This window comes from Trichomycterus rosablanca, chromosome 22 (genome assembly GCF_030014385.1).
Source record: "Trichomycterus rosablanca isolate fTriRos1 chromosome 22, fTriRos1.hap1, whole genome shotgun sequence".
NCBI classification, from domain to species: domain Eukaryota; kingdom Metazoa; phylum Chordata; class Actinopteri; order Siluriformes; family Trichomycteridae; genus Trichomycterus; species Trichomycterus rosablanca.
The window spans coordinates 9,334,552-9,362,373 of NC_086009.1; the positions used below are offsets into that span (position 1 = coordinate 9,334,552).

At 42.3% G+C, this 27,822-nt stretch overlaps 1 protein-coding gene across 2 annotated transcripts; it reads right to left on the reverse strand.

The window, feature by feature from the left end:
* Window positions 1–27,822, reverse strand: atxn7l3a (ataxin 7 like 3a). Of its 2 annotated transcripts, XM_063018648.1 has the most exons (14): window positions 27,762–27,822; window positions 21,697–21,771; window positions 20,487–20,601; window positions 19,251–19,383; window positions 17,890–18,061; window positions 17,030–17,127; window positions 16,828–16,850; window positions 16,676–16,721; window positions 13,614–13,651; window positions 13,436–13,504; window positions 11,755–11,798; window positions 8,244–8,315; window positions 3,065–3,201; window positions 1–2,347 (listed from the first exon to the last, which is right to left on the reverse strand). In XM_063018648.1, the coding sequence occupies exons 3-14, from the start codon at window positions 20,535–20,537 to the stop codon at window positions 2,076–2,078; spliced, it is 1,155 nt and encodes a 384-aa protein (XP_062874718.1). In that variant the 5' UTR covers window positions 20,538–20,601; window positions 21,697–21,771; window positions 27,762–27,822; the 3' UTR covers window positions 1–2,075. The 2 variants fall into 2 exon arrangements, with proteins under 2 accessions (XP_062874718.1, XP_062874719.1); XM_063018649.1 differs by lacking the exon at window positions 8,244–8,315.

The following is a 27,822-nucleotide window of genomic DNA, read 5'->3' on the forward strand; positions in this document are numbered from 1 at the left end:
TGTGTGTTGTGCTGATGGAGTTTTGAAACACTTCACTGTCACTGCTGGACTGAGAATAGTCCACCAACCAAAAATTTCCAGCCAACAGCGCCCCGTGGGCAGCTATCTGTGACCACTGATGAAGGTCTAGAAGATGACCAACTCAAACAGCAGCAATAGATGAGCGATCGTCTCTGACTTTACATCTACAAGGTGGACCAACTAGGTAGGAGCGTCTAATAGAGTGGACAGTGAGTGGACACAGTATTTAAAAACTCCAGCAGCGCTGCTGTGTCTGATCCACTCATACCAGCACAACACACACTAACACACCACCACCATGTCAGTGTCACTGCAGTGCTAAGAATGATCCACCACCTAAATAATACTTACTCTCTGGTGGTCCTGACCATTGAAAAACAGGGTGAAAGCAGGCTAAAAAAATATATGTAGAGAAACAGATGGACTACAGTCAGTAATTGTAGAACTACAAAGTGCTTCTATATGGTAAGTGTAGAAACAAGGAGGTGGTTTTAATGTTATGGCTGATCGTGTACAAATGCACAATTCATCATGTAGAAAAAAAACTGTACTGTATCCATACAGCATCTCTAGTAAGTTGCACCATAGACGATTTCAAGACAGAAAAACAGTCTAAAGCTGACCCTAGACTTTCATGTTCAAGTTGTGAGTAAAATGGGATTTACAATAAACAATGTCTACTAGTATTAAATCTAGTATAAAAAACTACCTGTTGGGCGCCTAGGTGGCACAGCAGTAAAATACGCTAGCACACCAGAGCTGGGATTCGAATACATCTTATCAAATCTCAGCTCTGCCATCCACCTGGGCTGGGCGGCTACATGAACATGAACGATTGGCTGTCGTTCACAGGGTGGGATTAGCCAGACCAGGGTTCCTCATAACTGGTGCAATTACGACCTCTGCTGGCTGATTGATGGGAATAATGCTTATCAGGGTCTGATCCACATATGAACTCGCCTCGTGCAGGTAAGAAGATGCAGTCGGCACTGCACACGTGTCGGAGGGGACGTGTGTCAGTTGCGAAGCTCCCCAGTCAGCAGTATAGGGTTATATCGGTAGATAAACAATGTCTACGAGTAAATTTAACTAGTATTGGCGCCCAGGTGGCGCAGTGGGATATTCCGCAAGCACACCAGCACCGAGATTCTGAACTCCTCGGTTCGAAACTCGGTGTTGCCACCGGTCGACTGGGCGCCATCTAGTGGGCATATTTGGCAGTGCCTGCAGCAGACTCTAATTGGCTACTGTGTCTGCTAGGGGGATGACCGGACTATGTGGGTGGGATCTTTAAACTGTTAACATAAGGGTTCTAGGCAGTTAGATACTAGATACTTAAATAATAAAAATAACAATAATAATAAATGATATGAGCTTCTTCTACACAATGCGTCCTGTGACCACTGATGAACATCTCAAAGATGACCAACTCAAACAGCAGCAATAGATGAGCGATCGTCTCTGACTTTACATCTACAAGGTGGACCAAGTAGGTAGGAGTGTCTAATAAAGTGGACAGTGAGTGGACACGGTGTTTAATGATCCACTCATACCAGCACAACACACACTAACATACCACCACCATGCCAGTGTCACTGCAGTGCTGAGAATGATCCACCACCTAAATAATACCTGCTCTGTTGTGGTCCTGACCATTGAAGAACAGCATGAAAGGGGGCTAAAAAGCATGCAGCAAAACAGATGGACTACAGTCAGTAATTGTAGAACTACAAAGTGCTCCTATAGTGTAGAGACAAGGAGGTGGTTTTAATGTTATGGCTGATCGGTGTATATTCCTGCGCGTATTGTAATAATGGGGGTTAGAGGGTTCAACAAACCCCCGTGTGGTTAGTAGGACGGTCCTACAAATATAGTAAGTTATTAATATTTGAAAATATGGGTGTGGACTCTCAGACTGGCTTAGGTGGCTTACTGGCTCAGGGTTTAACTGTACAGACACAAATGCGACGGATACAGATCAGACCGGAGCATTCCAGTTAGGTCTGTTGTGCAAAAAAAAAAACATCAGACGACAGTGGCCCATGGACTTCTCTTTAGTTCAGCTCATCGTAAATGGTTGGCGCTGGTGGAGCAGGCAGTCTCGGTCTCTTTTTCCGGTTGGACAAAGCTATGGCATTCTGGGAGCTGCTACCGCTGACCCCAGCCAGTCCACTCCCACTGATACTCCCTCCTCCTCCTGTTCCTCCTCTTTCCTTTTCTCCTCGCTCCATCGCTTTTTCCCTCTCGCTCCCTCCAGCGCTGCTCACAAGAAGCGAGCTGGGTTTCTTCTTTTTCTTGGGTCTCTTCGAGTCGGAGTTATTGGTACCTGAGAAAATAAAATAAGTAGTAAGTTCTGCGTAGTTGCTTTTTCAGTTACATTTCACAATGTCACAATTTCAACCAAAGAGTCTGAAAAGAGAGGCATCCAGGTGGCACAGTGGGATATTCAGCTGGGCACCCTCTAGCGGGCACAATTGGTAGTGTCTGCAGCAGACTGGCCACTAGTCTGTTGGGTGGGAAAGACCGGACTACTAAATGTGTGCAAGGACCCTGGTTAGCAGCCCGAAACGCCTGTATAGAAGTGGAGGAGCGGGCCGCTCAGGTGGCGCAGCGGTAAAGACACGCGCTGCAAGGTAGGTGGGTGGGTGGGTGGGGGCGGGATTTGAGACCGGAGGGGATACTCTCTCAGGACTGGGACCGGTTGCGCCCTCTGCTGGCTGGTCGGTGGCGCCTGCATGGAGACGGGAGGGGGTGCGGTGGAGTGTGTGATCCTCCATACACGGTGCTCTGTCGCGCTGCACTCGTCAAGTGTGGGTGATAAGACGGTCGATTGGCTGTGCACGTGTCGGAGGAGGCGCCTATATATATATGCACATATACATATACATATATGCACATATACATATACATATGTGCGGATATATGCACATATCAAAGTCGCATCTTTTCCAGGATGTCCATGGTTATTTCTCCACCATAGGACCCCCCCCCGACCAGCTGTGTCACCCGTAAAAACAAAAAAAAGCAACACAAAGAAACTTACTGGCTCTTGAGGAGGCGGAGTCTGAGGGTGAGAGGTCCGACGAGCCGTCCCACTGGAGGCGAGACATGATGAGCTGTCCGTCAGGGGTATCATAACCATCGTTGTCCAGCAGTGATTCGGAGCTGGGCAGTGATGACCTGTCAATCAACAAGCCGAGTTTACCAAAGAGACGCAGCAGTTGCCATTGCCCTTCTCGACCTTAACAACAAAGCTTCCATCACTACAGCATTAATTAATGCTGTCAGCTCATATGTGAAAGATTAATCACTAATATTGTGTTGGTAATGTGCTTCTGCTGCCAAAGCAGCCCTGACCCATCGAGGCATGGACTCCTCTAGACCCCTGAAGGTGTGCTGTGGTATCTGGCACCAAGATGTTAGCAGTTGTGAGGTGGGGCCTCCATGGATCGGACTTGTTTGTCCAGCACATCCCACAGATGCTCAATTGGATTGAGATGTGGGGAATTTGGAGGCCAAGTCAACACCTCAAACTCGTCGTTGTGCTTCTCAAACCATTCCTGAACCATATTTGCTTTGTGGCAGGGTGCATTATCCTGCTGAAAGAGGCCACAGCCATCAGGGAATACCGTTTTCATGAAAGAGTGTACATGGTATGCAACAATGCTTAGGTAGGTGGTACGTGTCAAAGTAACATCCACATGGATGGCAGAACCCAAGGTTTCACAGCAGTACATTGCTCAAAGCATCATACTGCCTCCGCCGACTTGCCTTCTTCCCATAGTGCATCCTGGTGCCATGTCATCCCAAGGTAAGCGACGAACATGCACCCGCCCAACCACGTGGTCCAGTTCCGATGCTCACGTGCCCATTGTTGGCGCTTTTGACGGTGGACCGGGGACAGCACGCGCACCCTGAGTGGTCTGTGGCTATGCAGCCCCGTACTCAACAAACTGTGATGCACTGTGTATTCTGACACCTTTCTATCAGAACCAGCATTAACTTCTTCAGCAATGAGCTACAGTAGCTTGTCTGTTGGATCGGACCACACGGGCCAGCCTTCGCACCCCCCGTGCATCAATGAGCCTTGGCTGCTCATGACCCTGTCGCCGGTTTACCACTGTTTCTTTCCTGGACCACTTTTGATAGATACTGACCACTGCAGACAGGGAACACCCCACAAGAGCTGCAGTTTTGGAGATGCTCTGATCCAGTCGTCTAGCCATCACAATTTGATTCTTGTCAAAGTCGCTCAAATCCTTACGCTTGCCCATTTTTCCTGCTTCTAACACATCAACTTTGAGGATAAAATGTTCACTTACTGCCTAATATGTCCCAGCCTAATACACCCACCACATATCAATGTCAGCAGTCTTAGAAATGAGAATAAACCTAATAATCCCCAAAATAAAGAAACTCAGAACAGATATAAATCTACCCAGGAGTGGCAGGCCTGCTTCTTACAAAGTAAGAAAGTTCATACCCTTTCTATTGGCACACCAAATGTGGGGAGGTGCATCCTGTTTGTTTTCATTATTCTTCAGATGTGTCTAGAAAGTAATAGGTGTTCGCCTGTTACACCTGAAATTACTGGACATAGTTTGGAAAGGCTCACACGTAAGACTTTAAGGGCTCACATTTTATGCTGCATCGTTAAGGAAAAAAACGAGCCATGAAGTCCAAAGAACAGTCTGTAGATTTCCACATTTAAATTAGATATAAGATATACAGTAGATAAGGGCATTACCCTTATCTTCACCTGGATGAAAAACGATCTATAAATCAGGCCTTTATGGCAGAGATTGAAAACACTTTTACACACACTGCACTGTCAAAACAAAAAACAAGCCATGAAGTCCAAGGAACTGTCTGTGGATTTCACTACCAAATTATGGCAAGACACAGGTCAGGACTAGGATATTAAACAAGAAGGAGCCAGCACTAGTTCTAGAAAAAAACAGGCAATGCACATCAACAAGGTATGTACAAGGTAGGTATGTACATAGGTAGGTATGTAGGTAGATAGGTAGGTTGGTAGGTAGGTAGGTATGTAAATAGGTAGGTATGTAGGTAGGTAGGTTTGTTTGTTTGTTTGATGTACTATATTTGGTTTTTTATTTTTAGATAATTCAAGAAATTAAGTATTTTTTGTGGATTATTGTGTTGGAAGAGATCTTTCATATTAGTGTCTTTGTAATATGTTTTTCTGCTATTGTCGATGGCATCTGCTATTGGCATTCTGTCAGGATATGTTTTATTGATAACTGTGATCCACAGTACTGGCAGTTTGGCGCATCTTCCCCCAAGAGAAGGTGTCTGTGCGTCAAGGCTGAATGTCCTATACGGCATCTTGTTAAAACCGTTTGGTCGTGTCTTTTCATTGGATAATGGGTAGGGGTTCTGTCAAGTTGTGGCTTGATTTCATAAAGTTTGTTGGCTGTGTTGCGATTCCATTCCTCTTGCCATGTGTTTTTGCAAAGTGATCGGATTGTGTAAAGGGCATCAGTGGGTGGGACATAGCACCAGGTAATCTGTTTTTCTGCAGCTTTCTTTGCCAGGTTGTCTGCTAGGTAGGTAGGTATGTAGGTAGATAGGTAAGTAGGTAGGTAGCTAGGTAGGTAGGTAGGTATGTAAATAGGTAGGTATGTAGGTAGGTAGGCATGTAGGTCAATAGGTAAGTAGGTAGGTAGCTAGGTAGGTATGTAAATAGGTAGGCATGTCTGTAGGTAGGTAGGTATGTAAATAGGTAGGTAGGTATGTAGGAAGATAGGTAGGTAGATATGTAGGTCAGTCAGTAGGTATGAAGGTAGATAAGTATGAAGGTAAGTAGGCATGTAAATAGGTAGGTAAGTAGGTAGGTACATATGTAGGTAGTTATGTAGGTAGGCATGTAGGTAGGTAGGCATGTAAATAGGTAGGTAAGTAGGTAGGTACATATGTAGGTAGTTATGTAGGTAGGCATGTAGGTAGGTAGGTATGTAGGTAGGTAGGTATTTAGGTAGATAGATACGTAAGTATGTAGGTGGATTGGTAGGTAGGTAGGCATGTAGGTAGGTAGGTCGGCAGGTATGTACAGTGGGGTCAAAAAGTATTTAGTCAGCCACTGATTGTGCAAGTTCTCCTACTTAGAAAGATGAGAGAGGTCTGTAATTTTCATCATAGGTACACTTCAACTATGAGAGACAAAATGAGAAAAAACAATCCAGGAAATCACACTGTAGGATTTTTAAATAATTTATTTGTAAATTATGGTGGAAAATAAGTATTTGGTCAATAACAAACAAGCAAGATTTCTGGCTCTCACAGACCTGTAACTTCTTCTTTAAGAAGCTCTTCTGTCCTCCACTCGTTACCTGTATTAATGGCACCTGTTTGACCTCATTATCTGTATAAAAGACACCTGTCCACAGCCTCAAACAGTCAGACTCCAAACTTAACCATGGCCAAGACTAAAGAGCTGTCGAAGGACACCAGGAAGAAAATTGTAGACCTGCACCAGGCTGGGAAGAGTGAATGTACAATAGGCAAGCAGGTTGGTGTGAATAAATCAATTGTGGGAGCAATTGTAAGAAAATGGAAGACATACAAGACGATTGATAATCTCCCTTGGGGTCAAGATCTCATCCCGTGGGGTCAAAATGATCATGAGAACGGTGAGCAAAAATCCCAGAACTGCACGGAGGGACCTGATGAATGACCTGCAGAGAGCTGGGACCAAAGTACAAAGGCTACCATCAGTAACACACTACGCCGAGAGGGACTCAAATCCTGCAGTGCCAGGCGTGTCCCCCTGCTTAAGCCAGTACATGTCCAGGCCCGTCTGAAGTTTGCCAGAGAGCATATGGATGATCCAGAAGAGGATTGGGAGAATATCATGTGGTCAGATGAAACCAAAATGGAACTTTTTGGTAAAAACTCAACTCGTCGTGTTTGGAGGAAGAAGAAGAACCCAAGAACACCATACCTACTGTGAAGCATGGGGGTGGAAACATCATGCTTTGGGGCTGTTTTTCTGCAAAGGGGACAGGACGACTGATCCATGTTAAGGGAAGAATGAACGGGGCCATGTATCGTGAGATTTTAAGCCAAAACCTCCTTCCATCAATGAGAGCATTGAAGATGGAATGTGGCTGGGTCTTCCAGCATGACAATGATCCCAAACACACCGCTCGGGCAACGAAGGAGTGGCTCCGTAAAAAGCATTTCAAGGTCCTGGAGTGGCCTAGCCAGTCTCCAGATCTCAACCCCATAGAAAATTTGTGGAGTCCGTGTTGCCCAGCGACAGCCCCAAAACATCACTGCTCTAGAGGAGATCTGCATGGAGGAATGGGCCAAAATACCAGCTACAGTGTGTGCAAACCTGGTGAAGACTTACAGGAAACGTTTGACCTCTGTCATTGCCAACAAAGGTTATGTTACAAAGTATTGAGTTGAACTTTTGTTATTGACCAAATACTTATTTTCCACCATAATTTACAAATAAATTCTTTTAAAATCCTACAATGTGATTTCCTGGATTTTTTTTTCTCATTTTGTCTCTCATAGTTGAAGTGTACCTATGATGAAAATTACAGACCTCTCTCATCTTTCTAAGTAGGAGAACCTGCACAATCAGTGGCTGACTAAATACTTTTTGGCCCCACTGTAGGTAGGTATTTAGGTAGATAGATAGGAAGGTATGTAGGTGGATTGGTAGGTAGGTAGGCATGTAGGTAGGTATTTAGGTAGATAGGTAGGTATGTAGGTGGATTGGTAGGTAGGTAGGCATGTAGGTAGGTAGGTCGGTAGGTATGTAGGTAGGTTGGTATTTAGGTAGATAGGTAGGTAAGTATGTAGGGTAGATTGGTAGGTAGGTATTTAGATAGGTAGGTAGGTAGGTATGTAGGTGGATAGTTATGTAGGTAGGTAGGCATGTAGGTAGGTAGGTAGATAGGTAGGTAGGTATGTAGGTAGGTAGGCATATAGGTAGATAGGTAGGTATGTAAATAGGTAGGTAGGCATATAGGTAGGGAGGTAGGTAGGTATGTAAATAGGTAGGTAGGCATATAGGTAGGGAGGTAGGTAGGTATGTAAATAGGTAGGTAGGTATGTGTGTACTTTAATGATCCCAAAGGAAATGACTTAGCTTAAGCTTAATCACCACCAAAGTGCAAGTAAGAAACCACCACTGTAAATCTTTTAGCCAGGAGGGTTTAAAGGAGGGGAGAGAGGGTAAAACTCACGCGGACGGCCCCAGGAGGAAAACTCTGACCGCCCTCCTCTGCTCGTCCGTGTGCTGGGGACAGCGCTGGGACCTGCCAGGATACAACGTGGCATTATGCACTGCATCACTTAAACTGGGGACAGAGACCAGACAGACTTTGCCAGCAACCGACAGATGACATGAGTAGTTTATGGAGTTAGAAGTAGGCACTTAGGGACCAGACTTGGATGCTGGCAAATGTCTAAGGAGCCCCACGGCATGAAAATTCTGCAGTGCTTCAAAACAAGCTGGGTCTGAATAATAATAATAATAATGATGAGCCGATTGAAATAGAGATACTCAATATTCTGGTGGGATACTGGAAAATTAGGAATCCGATCCGATTTCCAAAGTATAAGGACATTTTGGGTTGCCACTTGTGTTCCATAAAATCTGTCCCAACATTACATGATCATTTACATTTAATCAAATGAAAAAGATCATGCCTTGAAACAAAACATGCACAATCATGTTCCAAATGTAGATTTTTAGATGTATGCACACACACACACACACACACACACAGCCTTAAATGGCTTAAGCAGCACTCAGTGCCAACACAGGATCAAACACACACACTTACATTATGAAGCAAACTGCATTCTCATCATTCACTAGTATACACTATAGTATAGTGTAAGGGCAGTGGTGAAGTGGAAGCTCAGCTTTTAAGGCGTGATCAGAAGGTCGTTGGTTCAAGCCCCACCACTGCCAAATTTCCACTGTTGGACCCCTGAGAAACCCCCCTTGCTTGCATTGTACTAAGTCACAATTGTAAGTTGCTTTGTGTAAATGTGATGAAGACTGTTATGATTATACAATTGTAGCTGTGGGAGGGAGCCGGATAGGGACCTCATAACTGATGCAATTTCGACCTCTGCTGGCTGATTGATGGCGTCTAATAATAATAACAGGGTGTGGCTCTCCGTACACAGAGCTGATCCACATATGAACTCGCATCGTGCAGGTGAAAAGTTGCATCCGGCTACTGCACATGTGTCGGAAGGGGCATGTGTCTCTCAGTTAGGCTCTCCTCAGTTATGATTGGAGGTCAGCATCAGTAGAGAGGAAGCGTAATGCAGTTGGGTAACTGGGTATGACTAGATCGGGAGGAAAATAAATAAAGAAATATATCGTATAAACCTGATTCATTTATATTTTGGACTCTTCAAATATCGTCCACCCATTTTTAACTCTCACTTAATTCTATCATCACCATCATATAACCAATCATCTCTTATAGGTTACAGGCCAAACCTCTTTATCAGGTCATAAAGGTAACTCCTAAAGAGGCTACTACAACAGAACAAATCCACAACGCACTGCTTCAAAAGAACACAAGCTACAGCATGTTAAATGGTGCTCAGTATCCTGACAGTACATATGGAGATAATAACATTGGTGGATTGTGTGGCTGTTGCTTTACAGCCTCATATAACAAGGTTCTTATTATTTAAATTACTCACAGCTTTATGTAATAGCTGATGCATATGGGCAGCCAAGCTAACATAACTCACCTGTGCAGTAGTGTAAAATAGTTCTTTAGTAACTTAAGTCAAGCTCGTTTTACTTTTTGCACTTGTTTTGTCTCTTTTTGTTAATAGGATCGGGCATTAACTGTGCCAAATCAGGCCTGTGGACCTGTACGATTTGCTGTGGCAACCCCTAAATAAGGGAGCAGCCAAAAAAAAAAAAAAACATTCAATACAATATCGATCCGTCAACATTTAAATCCACCCTATATAGTCATCATGCTGAGTTCAGGTCTCTTTTCTAAAAAAGCAACCTACCTGAATCATAACTAGTTTATTATTGTGTATATACTAAAAGTATACACACTGTTATAATAATTATAATTAGGGCTGGCACCTGATATTGGCCCAAATCACTGGATCGGATATCGGAAGGAAAAAAAATGTGTAATCTGATCCGATACTGTTGCTTAATGTAAATAACACTTAATGCAAACAAGGCCATTCAGAAATTAAAACACACTGATCTACTTAAAGTTTTAGCATTTTAAAAAATCATCTACTACTGCCACATCTAAAAACACTGTTTTACGGCTTGTCGTATAAAGTGTCTACAATTGGAAGATGTGGATGTCAGTCAAACGCGACAGACCAATTAGAATTGACGCAGATTTTCCGTTAAAGTTCTGTCACGTTTTTAGATTATTAAAAACCAAAGTGCCCTTATTAAAAACCTGCTGGATTTTGTAGTTTGTATTATTTCATAACACTAATGGATTAATCGGTGAGGATGTGAGACATCTCCAAGCCGGAACAAGATAGATACATTTGTTTAGTTTTTATTATTTAATTGTTTCATTTTTATTGTTTATAAACAATATTTTTTATTATTTATGTTACAATTATTTCACTGCCTCTTCAAGGTGTGGACTTGAGTTAACAGATCTAGAATTTTATATTAAAATTATAATTTATTTGTTAAATACAGATAAAGTTGCACTTTAAATTTTATTTTAAATGTTTTTACGGTGATGTTAAACAAGCCAAAAATGCTGTTAAATGTTCTGTGTGTAAAAGTTCAAATAAAAACAGCAGTTTTGTATAAGTGTGATGTTGTAGGTTCTGTATTTATTCCTTTAGAATATTTGTTTCACAGTCTGAGCATTGTTATTTAGATAGCTAGTTTAACCATGGTGCATTGAGACGTGTATTATTACTGCTTAGTTGTTTGAGAGGAGAAATTACGCTATCCGCTATACGCTTTGCAGTATCGTATCGGTCATAAAAAAGTGGTATCGAGCCAGCCCTAATTATAATATAATGTACACCGACCAGACATAACATTCTGACCACTGACAGGTAAAATGAATAACACTGATCATCTCTTCATCACGACACCTGTTAGTGGGTGGGATATATTAGCCAGCAAGTGAACATTTTATCCTCAAAGTTGATGTTAGAAGCAGGAAAAATGGGCGAGCGTAAAGATTTAAGCGAGTTTGACGAGGGCCAAATTGTGATGGCTAGAAAACTGCAGCTCTTGTGGGGTTTTCCCGGTCTGCAGTTGTCAGTATCTATCAAAAAGTGGTCCAAGTAAGGAACAGTGGTAAACCGGCGACAGGGTCATAGGCGGCCAAGGCTCATCGATGCACGTGTGGTCCGATCCAACAGACGAGCTACTGTAGCTCTAATTGCTGAAGAATTTAATGCTGGTTCTAACAGAAAGGTGTCAATACACAGTGCATCACAGTTTGTTGCGTATGGGGGTGCATAGCTGCAGACCAGTCAGTTAGGAAGGTGGTCATAATGTTATGCCTGATCGGTGTATTTGTATGTACTTAAAACTAGTATTTTAATTGTGACCTCCATGATAACAGGGAAATACCTATTAACAAGTGACTAATGAACCTAGGGTGCCTTAACTCTGGCAGAATGCTTTAATTTTGGGCATCTTGTATGCAACCCTTGTCTACTGACGCTTTCCGTCGAGAGCTGTGTGTATGAGGAGGTCTCACTTACCTTGTGCACATCTTCTTAGTATGCTCTGATACCACCCCACATTGCTAAGGATAGAAAAACATCTGTTAGTGTCAGTCCTCTATTCAAGAGCTATTATTCAAAGCGGCAGCTCAAGCTTCCTACCAACTACTGTCACACAGTAAACAAGCACTGTCTGATATGAGTAAGCAGCAGGAGAAAGTAAACTTTTCTTAGTATTAATACACTGCAAGGTTATGTGACATCAGTCTGAACTATCTGACACTAGTCTGAACAGGTTGTTATTCACGTGTCCAATACTAATATCTTTTTTTTTTTTTTTTCGCATTTTGCCCCCAATTTTCCTTCCAATCTAGTCGTATCCAATTACCCGATTGCATTACGCTTTCCCCCTACTGATGTTGACCACCCCTGACCAAGGAGAGCCGTGACTAACACACGCCCCCTCCGACATGTGCATTAGCCGACCGCATCATTTTACCTGCACGAGGCAGGTTTATATGCGGATCAGTTTTGTTCACGGAGAGTCACACGCTGTTCTCCATTATTCCCCGTCTCCGTGCAGACTTCATCAATCAGCCAGCAGAGGTCGTAATTGCATCAGTTATGAGGAGTCCGCTCTGTCACCCTCAAACCGAGCTCTGGTGTACTAGTGTTTTACCACTGTGCCACCTGAGTGGCCCAATACTAAAATCCTTCAAAACACTTACGCATTATGGCCAAAAGTATGTAAACGGATGACCATGAGCGTCCTGAAAACACCAAATCCATGTTTGTGGGAGCCTCCACTATTCTGACAAGGCTTGCCAAATGATTCTGAAATATGTCCATGGGAGGTGCTTAAGAAAGGTCACACTAGCAATTCTTTACAACAAAATAATCCAACCATGATCCTTGCTTTGTGCACAGGGGAACAGTCATGCTAAAAAATAAAGGGCCCTTCCCTTTGCTTCTAATGTCCGTTGTTGCAAAATTGGAAGCATTAAATGCTTTTTTGGCAGTGTGAGATGAGTCCTAAGTTGTTTTTGGTTAGATGTGGTCTCATGGATGACATTTTTGCATTGGTCTAACAGGGCCATACTTTTACTTTATCTAGATCAGGGTTTTTCAAACCCTGGGTTAAGTCTCTTGGGTGTGTCACAGAGAAAAATAATAATAAAATAAAATAAAATTTTAACAGGCACATAAACACAAAATGAACGCCCCTTGTGGCTGTATGTTACATCTTGTAAACCACAGTGGGACCAGATTGCCACAATTGTCATTAATTAGGTAAAGTTTAAAAAACCCTATAATCTACAGTATAGTCTAAATAATTTTATTAGTAGATTTAGCTTGTTATGCAATTTAGTTTAAATTGAATAACTCAATCTATGGCTTTTGTAAGCAGAGCACAAAGTTCCAATGACATCTGAAGCGGTTGTGTCTGAAATTAAAAGGATTTTGCCCAGTCTCTTCTTAATAGCATAATCATGAATGTCATGTACTTGCCTATAATTAAAGGTTAGATATGTTTTCAGTGTGAGATTAACCTTAATATCCACAGACATTTTTCCTTATTCATTTACCCAAGGTGCCAATAATTACAAAGCTAACTAACTGCATGGTGGTTTGAATAAAAGGTAAACAAAATAAGTAGGGAGATATTTATTTAATGCATGGTTAGACAGAAATGGTACAGGCTGGTAAATGCAAAACTTACCGTAGTAAGAACAGATCTGAGCTCCTCTGGCCCCAGGGTCTCATAGCTGATCCCAGAACTGTAGTTGTACTATGGAGAAAACGTCACATCAGGCAACATGTGGAACACAAAGACAACACATCAGTAGAACATGAAGCGAACTGACCGGTAAAGAAAGGATTAAAGGAAAGACAAATACCTTGTATAGGTCAGGATTTACACTACCACTGAGCTCTCCTGTTGAGAAGAAAGAGAGAGAAATAAATCAGCCAAACACTGAGGCATTTCTAAACCTCTTGATTCCAAAGTATGCAACAACTTCCATAAAGTACCTCACTGATTTTTAAATGGGTAACGACTTAGCCTGGAGTTTGCTTCTATTTATTTTCCTCACCTACTGTAAGCTGAATACTTATTTAACTACAGCACAGGGTGGTGCAGCGGTAAAATATGCTAGCCCACTACTGCAGAGTTTTGGGCAGGCTGGGCACCTACACATAAAAGAATAGTCACTAATTGTGCAAACAGGATGTCATTTTCTTGCATCATGTCCCTATGCTAAGACAATTCTTCATTGTCTAATATAAATGTTTAAAAATTACAATAAATAGGGCGTCTAGGTGGCGCAGCGGGATATTCCGATAGCACACCAACACCGAGATTCTGAACGCCACGGTTCGAAACTCGGTGTTGCCACCGGTCGGCTGGGCGCCATCTAGTGGGCATAATTGGCAGTGCCTGCAGGGAAGGATGAACGGATTATGTGGGCGGGGCTTCAAACGCTGTGTAAGGACCCTGATTGGTGGATAGAGGCGCCTGTGCAGAGTCAGGGCTCTAGACTAACTTTTTGCACTGGTTGCACTGGTGCGCCTAACTTTTTTTCTTAGGTGCACCAGCACAAAAGTTAGGTGCACCCAAATTTTCGACCGCACCGCATTTAACACTGCAGTTTTACAGGTTCACTTTTTGACTTGTAAATTATTAACTAACAATCTGGTCAACATAAAGTTCTTTATTTGAAGCACAATTCTACAAGAAAGGTAACTTACTGAAAAAGTGAAATAAAAAGAAAATCTGAATTAACAGTGCAAGTGTTTTAAGGGCTTCAAACTGCACATCTCATTTAATGATAAGAATATTACATATGGTTAATGCAGTAACGAGACGCATATTATTGACATAGGCTACATGACATTATTACATTTTTAGTCAGTTTGCTGCTGATATTTTTAAAGTGCCCTAAAAAAAAGATAAACTTTGTGATATGACGCGGTAAAAGTGACCCGGACAGAACGAACAACGTTTAACATGAAATATAAACACCACACGTGAAGTAAATCCAGCTGAACACAGATACATGTGGAGCTGTTAGACTGGATTTGATGGTTATTTCACACAGATGTTTGTTTGTATCGTGGAACTTTAATGATGTTTCATCTATCGAGTCGAGCGCTGAGCAAATCGGTTATTTGCGCCGAGAGTCGCGGTGAAAGCGAAGCGCAAAACTCTTCTCACGTCAATGAACTAAAGAAAACAACAACTGAGACAAACACGTCACGTCTTCTTATCACCGATATTTGATTGATGTTTTTACATTAAAACCAACATCTGTAACAGCAGCACAGATGCTCACACATATTCTACACACTCCACCATGATATTACCACTCTTAACTTTCGCTGTGTAACGCCCACCGTTGATGATGCTGGTCCCGCCCTTCACTATCTCTGATTGGTTAGACATATAGATGTGATTAGATATGATTAGATATGGATCTAATGTGTGTCTGTTGTTGCACCGGAGACTTTCAGAGTCACAGAGACTTTTTTCCCCTCGAACGGCTGGTCGCACCGGTGCGACCTCAGATTTTTTTCAGTCGCACCATTGAGAAATTAGGTCGCATGTGCGACCAAATTGGTCGCACCCTAGAGCCCTGAGAGTGCATGGGTGGAAAAGGGTTCCGTTAAGGGCTGCACGCGGGTCGGAGGAGGCGTGAGCAGCAATATACCCTCCTCCCCAGCAGCGGAAGACAAAACGACTACACTTAAGAGAAAAACGAATAAAAAATATAGAATAAAAATTATGAGATCCCTGGCAATCTGAAAGCTTTACCTTAGCACGAAATTACCTACAATGTTAAAACAGTACTATTGCACTATGTACGCGAGCACAAACAATAATGTACAGTATATATTGTATATGTTTTATTTATATACTTTTTAATTTATATTCATTTATTACCACAAAATGCTACACTCACTGTCTATTTTATCAGCTCCACTTACCATATAGGAGCACTTTGTAGTTCTACAATTACTGACTGTAGTCCATCTGTTTCTCTACATACTTTTTTAACCTGCTTTCATGCTGTTCTTCAACAGTCAGGACCCCCACAGGACCACCACAGAGCAGGTATTATTTAGGTGGTGGATCATTCTCAGCACTGCAGTGACACTGACATGGTGGTGGTGTGTTAGTGTGTGTTGTGCTGGTATGAGTGGATCAGACACAGCAGCACTGCTGGAGTTTTTAAATACCGTGTCCACTCACTGTCCACTCTATTAGACACTCCTACCTAGTCGGTCCACCTTGTAGATGTAAAGTCAGAGACGATCGCGCATCTATTGCTGCTGTTTGAGTTGGTCATCTTCTAGACCTTCATCAGTGGTCACAGGACGCTGTTGGCAGGATATTATAGGTTGGTGGACTATTCTCAGTCCAGCAATGACAGTTAGGTGTTTAAAAACTCCAGTAGCGCTGCTGTGTCTGATCCACTCATACCAGCACCAACACACACTAACACACCACCACCATGTCAGTGTCACTGCAGTGCTGAGAATGACCCACCACCCAAATAATACCTGCTCTGTAGTGGTCCTGTGGGGGTCCTGACCATTAAAGAACAGCATGAAAGGGGGCTAACAAAGCATGCAGAGAAACAGATGGACTACAGTCAGTAATTGTAGAACTACAAAGTGCTTCTATATGGTAAGTGGAGCTGATAAAATGGACAGTGAGCGTAGAAACAAGGAGGTGGTTGATGTAAATAATCTATATCTTGCACTTCTGGTTAGATGCTTCGGCATTTCATTGGCTCTGTACTTGTACTCTGCACAATGACAATAAAGATGAATCCGATCTTATCTAATCTAAAGGTCTTAAATTTAGTTACATTTTATTTGTCTAAATTATTTCATTGTTTTAATAGTTTGAAATGACCTACAATACAATATCTGCTTTGGAAAAGAAAAAGCACCTTACCGTTTTTATGCTTCAGGGATTTGGATCTTCTGGGTGAATTGGGATTCTGAGGGGCGGATGGAAAAAAAAGATCAAATCTGTGCGTATCGAATAACCCTAATTAATATAACCCTTATGAAAAAGTCAATACAAAACCACATAACAAAAACTACCTTGTCTGGTTTTCTCTTCTTGGCTGTGAACATAAAACAAACACACAAATAAAAAATCACATTGAATTTAATGTGTAGATGGCACAATACTTTTGTCCATATAGTATAACTACCAGGTCACATCCTAATGGTCGAACCCTGATTGGTGCTTCCAGTGCTTTCTTTAAAGGCAGTAAAAGAACAAGCAAGCCGGCTGACTCACGTTTCTTTTCTGAACCGTATGACCAGTCATTGTCGTTGACGTCATCATTGTCCTCTTGGTCACTTTCTGATTTGCTGGTGTTGTTGCTGCTGGCTATCCTGTAAGATGAGGATCACAAATTGTACATACAATGCTACACAGTGAATATACACTGATCAGTTCTACAATTACTGACTGTAGTCCATCTGTTTCTCTGCATGCTTTGTCAGCACCACAGTAACACTGACATGGTGGTGGTGTGTTAGTGTGTGTCGTGCTGGTATGAGTGGATAAGACACAGCAATGCTGATGGAGTTTTTAAACACCTCACTGTCACTACTGGACTAAAAATAGTCCACCGACCAAAAATATATCCAGCCAACAGCGCCCCGTGGGCAGCCTCCTATGACCACTGATGAAGGTCTCAAAGATGACCAACTCAAACAGCAGCAATAGATGAGCGATCGTCTCTGACTTATACAAGGTGGACCAACTAGGTAGGAGTGTCTAATAGAGTGGGCAGTGAGTGGACACGGTATTTAAAAACTCCAGCAGCGCTGTTGTGTCTGATCCGCTCATACCAGCACAACACACACTAACACACCACCACCATGTCAGTGTCACTGCAGTGCTGAGAATCATCCACCACCTAAATAATACCTGCTCTGTGGTGGTCCTGTGGGGGTCTTGACCATTGGAGAACAGGGTGAAAGCAGGTTAAAAAAGTATGTAGAGAAATAAATGGACTACAGTCAGTAATTGTAGAACTACAGTGATTCTATATGGTAAGTGGAGCTGATAAAATGGAGGTGACATAATGTGTGTGTGTGTGTGTCTGTGTGTGTTTTGGGGAGGGGGGGGGGGTGTTAAAGTGAGCTCACCTGCGGCTGGCGATGCGACTGCTGTTGCGACCCATACCCAGACACTTCTCCAGATGGGGTGCAAAGCGTGAGGCCGCTATACTCCTGTTGCAGTTGGGACACACACACTCCTTATTTTTCCACTGGTTGTACACCTGACCAAAGATATCCAGCCCTGGCTGGTCCACAATTTCTAAAGAACAGAAAATATAGCTGTGAGCTTCTTATAGAGAGAGGAGTACAGAAGTATCCTAAAATGATCTTTAACACCCTAATGATTTAGGATTTGAACCTCATGTTTTACACACTTTGGTTACATTCATGACAGGATGAGTGGTTATTTGTTACACACAATTCATCGGTTCAAGTCGTGTGGCACAACTTCTCTCACAAAGAAATTACAAATATGGCAGAGATCTTTTCAAATGTAAATAAATTCTCATTGATTTTTAATTTGTATAAAGACGTGTAATTTATTTGCAAATTCGGGCTGGTAAGTGACAATTTAACTGTTTTCAGTACACAGGGGTAGACGTTAGCCGGCATGCTAGCGGGTTGTGCTGCCTTAGCCCATTATTTTGAATGGCCTGAGGCTAACTGTGTTAGCTTAGTAAGTGAAAACTGCAGTGACATAATCACCGTAATCACTGTATAAGTAGTGTGTCTAAATAATCTGCCTTATGAGTTTGATGTCTTATTAGAATCCTCTCTACTTAGCAGACATCCCAAGTTGCAAAAACTCATTTCCGGGAGGTACCCCGGACCACGCCCCCTTTTTAAAAAAAAAAGCTCTTGCACACATCAAAGGACATGGGTGATAACAGAACTTTTAGAAGCTGCTTACTGAGCTACTTAGCTAACTGTTCGTGTCACAACCACATTAATTTTGCGGATTTATGTTCCCTACATAGTGCGCTAAGTTGTATATCAGATAACGGATTCATGTTACCTACATAGTGCATACTAGATAGTATTTTAGATATGAATTCATGTTCCCTACTTACTGCACTAGACAGTATATTAAACATGTTCCCTACACAGTGCGCTAGATTGTATATCAGATACCGGATTTAATACACGATCGGGAAAAAAGTGTGTGTGTGTGTGTGTGTGTTTGGACGCTTGTTCTAGATTCTGGGAGATTTTATCGGACTTGCGGGCATCAGGGAGCCGCTATGTATATGCGGGAGACTCCCGCAACTTCCGGGAGACTTAGGATGTCTGACTTAGGCAGCTGCCCAGGTATGAACTAGGCAGCACGGCAGCTCAGTAGGTTTTCAGACAGACCCATGGTGTACATGAAAACAAAGCCTGGACTTTTTGGGAGCATTCTGTCATCATAATTAGGATAACCCAACCCTTTTTGCCAAGTGTACACTCACCGAAATCTTTCATGCTTTCTTGGTCCGTCTCATCCAGAAAGAAGTAGCCTTGCTTGACAGCGCGGTGCACTTCGAAGCAAAGTCCCAAACATGCATCCTCCACCAAATCTGTGTAGATGTCATGCGCCAAGGCCTAAAGATTTGACGTACATATTGTTTTTTAATGTAATTAACCCAGTTTTGTTAATTATGCATCAAACTGCAACTGAATGATGGATGTTCAATAGTCAGACATCAGATTAAGATTTAACTCTTAATCTTTAATTCAGAAATTAGACACTAAATCACAGTGGTAAATTACACTAGCCTATTAACACTAGGGCTTACACTTACACTAATGGCTGTGTGTGAGAAGGGGTGGGGATGGCTGAACAACCCAGCCATCGTGAGGTGCTGGTCCCAAGCCCGGATGAGTCGTAGCGGTGCAGAAGGGTTCCTTTTTATCTCCAGCTCTTAAGCAGAGGCCTGAAGGTTTTGTGCCGAAATTGACTGAATTTACCTGCTGCTAATGGAACGTTACAGCATCTCCAAACAGACTTTGTGTAGGGACAGCATGGACACTTCCAAGACGCTCGTCTCACTGAGGAGCATCTGATGAGTGCAGGTCAGGGTTAAGCAGAGAAGATCCCCAAGAAGGCCCACATTAGCCTCCTGACAGCAGATCGACTCGCTTGCGGTCAGTACTTTAAAGCAGTTAAGATACTGGCACCATCTGGTCTTGCCCATCCTCTCCACACCCTGAGGAACCAATGGCTGCTCCTCTGCACAAACCTCACTCACTCACTCACTCAACTGCTTATCCAATCAGGGGGTGAGGTGTGCTGGTGCCTATCCTAGCTTTCAATGGGCGCAAGGCACACAGTAACACCCTGGATGGGGCTATCACAAAGCAGACACACACACACATCCATTCATCTATAGGGCAATTCAGTGTCTCCAATTAACCTGACTGCATGTTTTTGGATTGTGGGGAGAACATGCACACTCCACACAGAAAGGAACCAGCACCGCCCCTGGGGATCGAACCCAGGACCTTCTCGCTGTGAGGTGATGGTGCTACCCACTTAGCCACCATGCCGCCCTTCTGCACAAACCCGAGTGGCACAATTACTCTCCTCCTCACTGGCTCGAATGCATAAACCACTGGATTACTTTGAATCTTCTCAAAACAATGTTCAACCTTGGTTCATGTCCACTGTAAAGAACACTTAATCTTAATAAATAGAGCCACATTACCTCTAGTTTGGTGTTATCCAGGCCTGACAGTGACATATCATCCATTTTCATTTGCAGCAGCTATTGTGGGGTGTCCATCATAGCTGATGTGTTGAATAGCAGGTAAGCAGCCACACTGTCCAAAAAAGAAACATACATAACCACAAACAATGCTTTATACACTGATCAGCCATAGCATTAAAACCACCTCCTTGTTTCTACACTCACTGTCCATTTTATCAGCTCCACTTACCATATAGAAGCACTTTGTAGTTCTACAATTACTGACTGTAGTCCATCTGTTTCTCTGCATGCTTTGTTAGCCCCCTTTCACCCTGTTCTTCAATGGTCAGGACTCTCCCAGGACCACTACAGAGTAGGTGTTAATTAGGTGGTGGATCATTCCCAGCACTGCAGTGACACTGACATGGTGGTGGTGTGTTAGTGTGTGTTGTGCTGGTATGAGTGGATAAGACACAGCAGCGCTGCTTGAGTTTTCAAACACCTCACTGTCACTGCTGTACTGAGAATAGTCCACCAACCAAAAATATCCAGCCAACAGCGCCCTGTGGGCAGCGTCATGTGACCACTGATGAAGGTCTAGAAGATGACCAACTCAAACGGCAGCAATAGATGAGCGATCGTCACTGACTTTACATCTACAAGGTGGATCAACTAGGTAGGAGTGTCTAATAGAGTGGACAGTGAGTGACACAGATCAGACACAGCAACGCTGCTGGAGTTTTTAAATACCGTGTCCACTCACTGTCCACTCTATTAGACACTCCTACCTAGCTGTTTGAGTTGGTCATCTTCTAGATCTTCATCAGTGGTCACAGGACACTGCCCACAGGGTGCTATTGGCTGGATATATTTTAGGTTGGTGGACTATTCTCAGTCCAGCAGTGACAGTGAGGTGTTTAAAAACTTCATCAGCGCTGATGTGTCTGATCCACTCATACCAGCACAACACACACTAACACACCACCACCATGTCATTGTCACTGCAGTGCTGAGAATGATCCACCACCTAAATAATACCTGCTCTGTGGTGGTCCTGACCATTGAAGAACAGCATGAAAGCAGGCTAACAAAGCATGCAGAGAAACAGATGGACTACAGTCAGTAATTGTAGAACTACAAAGTGCTTCTATATGGATAAAATTTACAATGTGTGTAGAAACAAGGAGGTGGTTTTAATGTTAGACTTAAATCTACACATTTAACTGACCTGCCAGCAGTTTCTCAGTTGTGTTCTTAGTGAAGTATTTTTGAAAGCTTCGAATCTTGTGCTCTTCTGCAGGTTCTAAAAAAAGGAAACACACTTTTATAACCTTACAAAAAAAAAAAAAATTCAATTTTGGGGGCGCAATGGTCTACATTATCCCACCACCGTTGAGATCTGGGTTCTAATCTCAGCAGTGCTGACCAGAATAAAACAGTTGATGAAAATCAAATTGAACATTATCTTTATTAGAATTTTTACATTGCACTTCTTGGTGTTAAAAATAAAGTTCTGTAATTATCTTCTGATTTTCAGTGTATGGTGTGGTTAATGCTTGAGGGGAGTTACATGTTCAATCCCCCACCTACTCAAACCTCTGGGCGGCACGGTGGCTAAGTGGGTAGCACTGTCGCCTCACAGCAAGAAGGTCCTGGGTTCGATCCCCAGGTGGGTCGGTCCGGGTCCTTTCTGTGTGGAGTTTGCATGTTCTCCCCATGCCTGCGTGGGTTTACTCCGGGTGCTCCGGTTTCCTCCCACAGTCCAAAGACATGCAAGTGAGGTGAATTGGAGATGCTAAATTGTCCATGATTGTGTTCGATATAACCTTGTGAACTGACGAATCTTGTGTAATGAGTAACTACCATTCCTGTCATGAATGTAACCAAACGTGTGTAAAACATGACGTTAAAATCCTAATAAACAAACAAACAAACTCAAACCTCTACCAATCCAGAAGCATGGAGGTTTGTGTCTAACAGTTGCACACAAGCATGTGGAAAAGATTCAGCTTTGGCCAGATCAAGTCTCAGGCATATTTTAAAAAATTGGGGTTACAAATATGATCCCAACAACACTATGACAACAGTGAAGGTGGTGAAAGTAATTGCCAACAATATTAAGTACTAATATTATTAATGTTCTACTTTCAGTTTACATTATCAGTTACAGTACGTGTATGAATTTAAAGTGAACATTACACTGGGAATTTACAAAATAAAGAAAATATTAAATAATTAATTAAAATTATTTCTAAAAGCTTTCCTTCTCTGTAGGTGCTGCCTTCTCACCAGTAGTTCATGGTACAAGAACACAGAACACAAAGTTTACAAGCCCAACGTTGGCTTTTTGCCAATCATCCTTGTTAGGTAAGGCCTTTAACTTTCTTGGCTCAAGGTGGACTGGAAATTGGCTGACCGTGCCTCCAACAAGCTGGGATATGCTAAAAAGTAGAGATGCAATGAGTACCGATACTGGTATCGGGTATTTGCCCGATACCGCGCTCGTTAACTTGTACTCGTACTCGCAAACGAGGCTCCGATACTGAACATCCGATACCGTGTACCTAGTGCACGTTGCTGCGTCAGATATCTGATCTGAGATGTGCGACTGGGAATGAGTGACATGTCGAACAGCCAATGAGAACGCAGGATACGGTGTGAGGGGAAACGCAGGAGAGGAGTGTAAACAGGTGGGACAGGGGGATAATATAGTTTATATCAGAATACATCAGCACACACACGTTTTACAGTATTTCTGACCTGATCGTTCTCTACAAAACATAACAACAAAACACCAACATTGCAAACATATTTATTAACCTCCAACTCACTACAGAACAATCCATGCTATTCGTGTTGCCAAATCCACTCAGATTCATTTATTTTTCCTCCTTGATTTCATCACATCAGCGCACAAACACTTTGATCACTCGCTACTTGTTGACGTGCATTTTTGGACGCGGTGTCATTAAACTTCTCGTCACTTCTCACGTGTGTTTTTGTTTTAAAAAAAACGGTATTCTAAATAGGTATTGGTATCGACAAGTACAAAAATACATGTATATTGATGCATCCCTACTAGGGTTGGGCGATATTGCCGATTTTCATACCGTCATACCGTCTTCAGGAAATACCGCGGTATACGGGGGGGGGGTTGTGTCGCGGACAAACTTTACAGTGTACACACTTGAGTGTAATTACAATATTTCAATGTTTTCTTATAAAAAGATTTAACAATCTGAACGTCAAACATTGCTTATCTTATCTGATCTATAATAAATACGCATAAGTATAAATGCATGTGTATCAATTACACTTTAACACAAACATTAACACATAACATTTTGGCATTGTAATCTCTCTCTGCCCACACAAAACAGAATAATAGCAGCTACACACTTCAATATATTTCAAAAGTTAACTGCTTACTTTATAGTTACAGATATTTCTTAAAAGTGTATGAACGTGTACGATTAGTTATGCCTGTAATCCAGAATTAAGTTCTATACCGTAACAAAAAATATGAATGTAAATGTTCATGTTGCGATGACGGTGATGTAAAATAATGTTAAAATAATTCAAAGTCCAAACATTTGAGTGGTTAACGAGAACGCTACTTTACATGTCACACAAGCTCAGTGCAAAACAACTCGAGCACAGAAACGGTACAAATCCGATCTATTCCCTACACACTCGCTCCCTACGCCCTATAGTGCGCTTAACTTTCTTAAAGGGCCAGACAATATATTTTATAATTCACATTACCCGACAGGTGAGACATTCTTTTTTTCTTAATATAGCGCTTTTATTTAGGAAAAAATAGTTCTTACATAGGCAGGAAAATCTATGGCAGACAAGAGTCAGAACAGCGGATTGGGCGTAACGTTATTATTACTGTTTGCTCCTTTTTCTCAACACTTGTGCTCGATTTACACTGAAGATATATTTAGTAAATAAGTACATGTCCGCGCATGCACGCGCTTGTGTTCATTTCCGGTTGAACTGATAAAAAATGTTGATTTTGACAAATTAAAAGACGAGCCGTTTTTCAGTTTCTGCTTGTTAGCTCACAGCTAACGCTAGCCAGTGTGGCTCTTCACTCCAGTGTTGCCAACTCCTCAGTAAGGAAAGTAGCTATTGGCTGTCCTAAAAGTCGCTAGAAGTCGCTAAATGACGTCATCGCCTAATTTGCATAAGGTAAATTTGCGTGTAATTGACGGTGTAGAAGAGAGGAATAACATCGTGGGAGAGACAAAAAGTGGGTAAAAACACCCTAAATATGTTTAGAACTACAGATGAACGTTCTTCTGTTGATTCGTGGTTTGTTTTTGTTTTTTAAGACAACACTGAGCTACTCTGAGCAGGGTTGCCAGATTGCGACAGTAATTTTCAGCCCAAAACGCCCAAAACACAGGATAAGCAGATGATGTTTAGCATTTCACAAATAATAAACCAGTTAAACCATCATGACCTACAAATTAATATCTTAAAGTGTACAGATCAGTAATTATACATTATAAAGGACAAATTATTTTTGCTTGCATGTCTTTAAAGTAGCCTGCCAAGTTTGTAAAATGCATTATTTGTTGGGACACACAACCCTTTGCATGTAAATAAGAATAAACTTGCAAGCAATGAAAGTTTGCCCTCTCGTACATATGAGAGGTTGTATGTACGAGACTTGCTTACCTTCATATTCAACTCAAATCACTTGTCTAACATATGAATCACTGTATTGATGGGCGTGGCAACAGTGTCTTGGACTGGAAAGAATAACCTGTCAATCAAACTTTTGACAACGGGTTGGATGTGGTGGGAGAAGGTAGACCTATTTATATTCCACCTGCTTTAGCAATAGCTTTTTTTATTTATATTTTAAGCTGCCAAAATTATTACAAACCAGCCCAAATTTTGTCCACCTGCCACAGTGTGTTTTTCCCTGCCAATTTCCAACAAAATCCGCTCATTTTGGTGGAAAACCGCCCAATCTGGCAACACTGACTGTGATACTGACCGCACGTGCTTTGGGAAGGGGGAGGGGCTCATGGCAGGACCCGCTGCTCGTTGAGGACAGTAACTGCAGAACGATGTGTTTTTTCACGTTCGAGTCTCCAATAACGCCAGAAAAAGTCGCTAGAGCACCCCACAGCCAATCAGCGAGCTCCAACCGCCTACCCCTCCCACCCCTCCCTCACTGTGGATGCGCGCATGTCCTAAAGTCTCAGTTTTCAAGGTAAACCTGAAGCAGAAATTCGGCGCTTCACATTTAAAAAATACCGTCACCATTTTTGAATACCGCGGTATACGGTAATATCGTCATACCGCCCAACCCTAATCCCTACTAAAAATAAAAAAATTCGTATAAATGCGTTGAATTTAAGGTCCAAACAAGAATATACACTCCTGATTCAGGTACATAAAGTTAAAAAAAATCTGAAACTTGCACAGTGAGGAATTACTCGTCTGTTGAGTTATCAGGGGTTCAACTTCAACAAGTCTTGCTGATCATTTATTTATTGTTTAATGCATGTTTACACATTGGTCATTCCCATGGCAAGATAGGTACCTAGATTATGTGCATGTTATTTATTCATGTTTTTTGTCTAGTGTCCTTTTTGTGTTTAGTTCTAGATGTGTATTATCAGTCTTGTTGCTGATAATTTAATGCCTACTTAATTATTAATTAAGGAATTTGGTCCTTTGATTTGACCTTTAGGAAAATATACCTAGGCACACTTGAAGGGCTAAAATGTGCATAGTGTGGATATTTATGGCAAATGTTAATTGTTGTTATATGGATGGCACGATGGGTAAGTGGGTAGCACTGCCACATCACAGCATGAAGAGCCTGGGTTCGATCCCCAGGTGGGGTGATCCGGGTCCGGGTCCTGGTCCTGTCTGTGTGGGTCTGCGTGGGTTTCCTCCGGGAGCTCCGGTTTCCTCCCACAGTCCAAAGACGTGCAGCCAGGTGAATCGGAGATACGAAATTGCCCATGACTGTGTTTGACATTAAACTTGTGAACTGATGAATCTTGTGTAATGAGTAACTACGTTCCTGTCATGAATGTAACCAAAGTGTAAAACATGACGTTAAAATCCTAATAAATAGACACACAAAAACATCAGGGCAGTTGTAGCCTAGTGGTTAAGGTACTGGACTAGTAATGGAAAGGTTGCTAATTCAAGCCCCACCACTGCCAGGTTGCCACTGTTGGGCCCTTGAGCAAGGCCCTTAACCCTCAATTGCTTAAGACTGTATACTGTCACAGTACTTTTAGTCGCCTTGAATAAAAGCGTCTGCTAAATGCTGGCACATACACAGATCAGCCATAACATTGAAACCACCTCCTTGCTTCTACACTCACTGTCCATTTTATCAGCTCCACTTACCATATAGGAGCACTTTGTAGTTCTACAATTACTGACTGTAGTCCATCTGTTTCTCTGCATGCTTTGTTAGCCCACTCTCATGCTGTTCTTTAATGGTCAGGACCACTACAGAGCAGGTATTATTTGGGTGGTGGGTCATTCTCAGCACTGTAGTAACAATGACATGGTGGTGGTGTGTTAGTGTGTGTTGTGCTGGTATGATGCTGATGGAGTTTTTGAACACTTCACTGTCACTGCTGGACTGAGAATAGTTCACCAACCAAAAATAACCCCGTGGGCAGCGTCCTGTGACCACTGATGAAGGTCTAGAAGATGACCAACTCAAACAGCTGCAATAGATGAGCGATCGTCTCTGACTTTACATCTACAAGGTGGACCAAGTAGGTAGGAGTGTCTAATAGAGTGGACAGTGAGTGGACACGGTATTTAAAAACTGTTGTGCCGTGTCTGATCCACTCTGTGGTGGTCCTGACCATTGAAGAACAGGGTGAAAGCAGGTTAAAAAAAGTATGTACAGAAAGATGGACTACAGTCAGTAATTGTAGAACTATAAAGTGCTCCTATATGGTAAGTGGAGCTGATAAAATGGACAGTGAGTGTTCAAACAAAACAGGGAGGTGGTTTTAATGTTATGGCTGGTCAGTGTACATGCTTACATACACACACATCACCAGTGGTGTTAACAAAATGTGGTCACCCTGGTTAAACTGGCTAACTGGTTAGCATATCCACCGACAGAAAGAGCATAGCAATAATAATAACACTTATACCAGCAGTGTTGGCATACAGTAAATAAAAAACCATGGTGAGCAGCAGACTGACTCCACTGCTATAACACCACCAGAAAAACCAGTACGTGCTGGATTCTTCCAAACGCAATACAACTAATTCCACAAAACTTACCTACAAACCAGTCCGCGAAGTCTTTTTAACAGTATATTACCAAAACATACGCTTACAAATG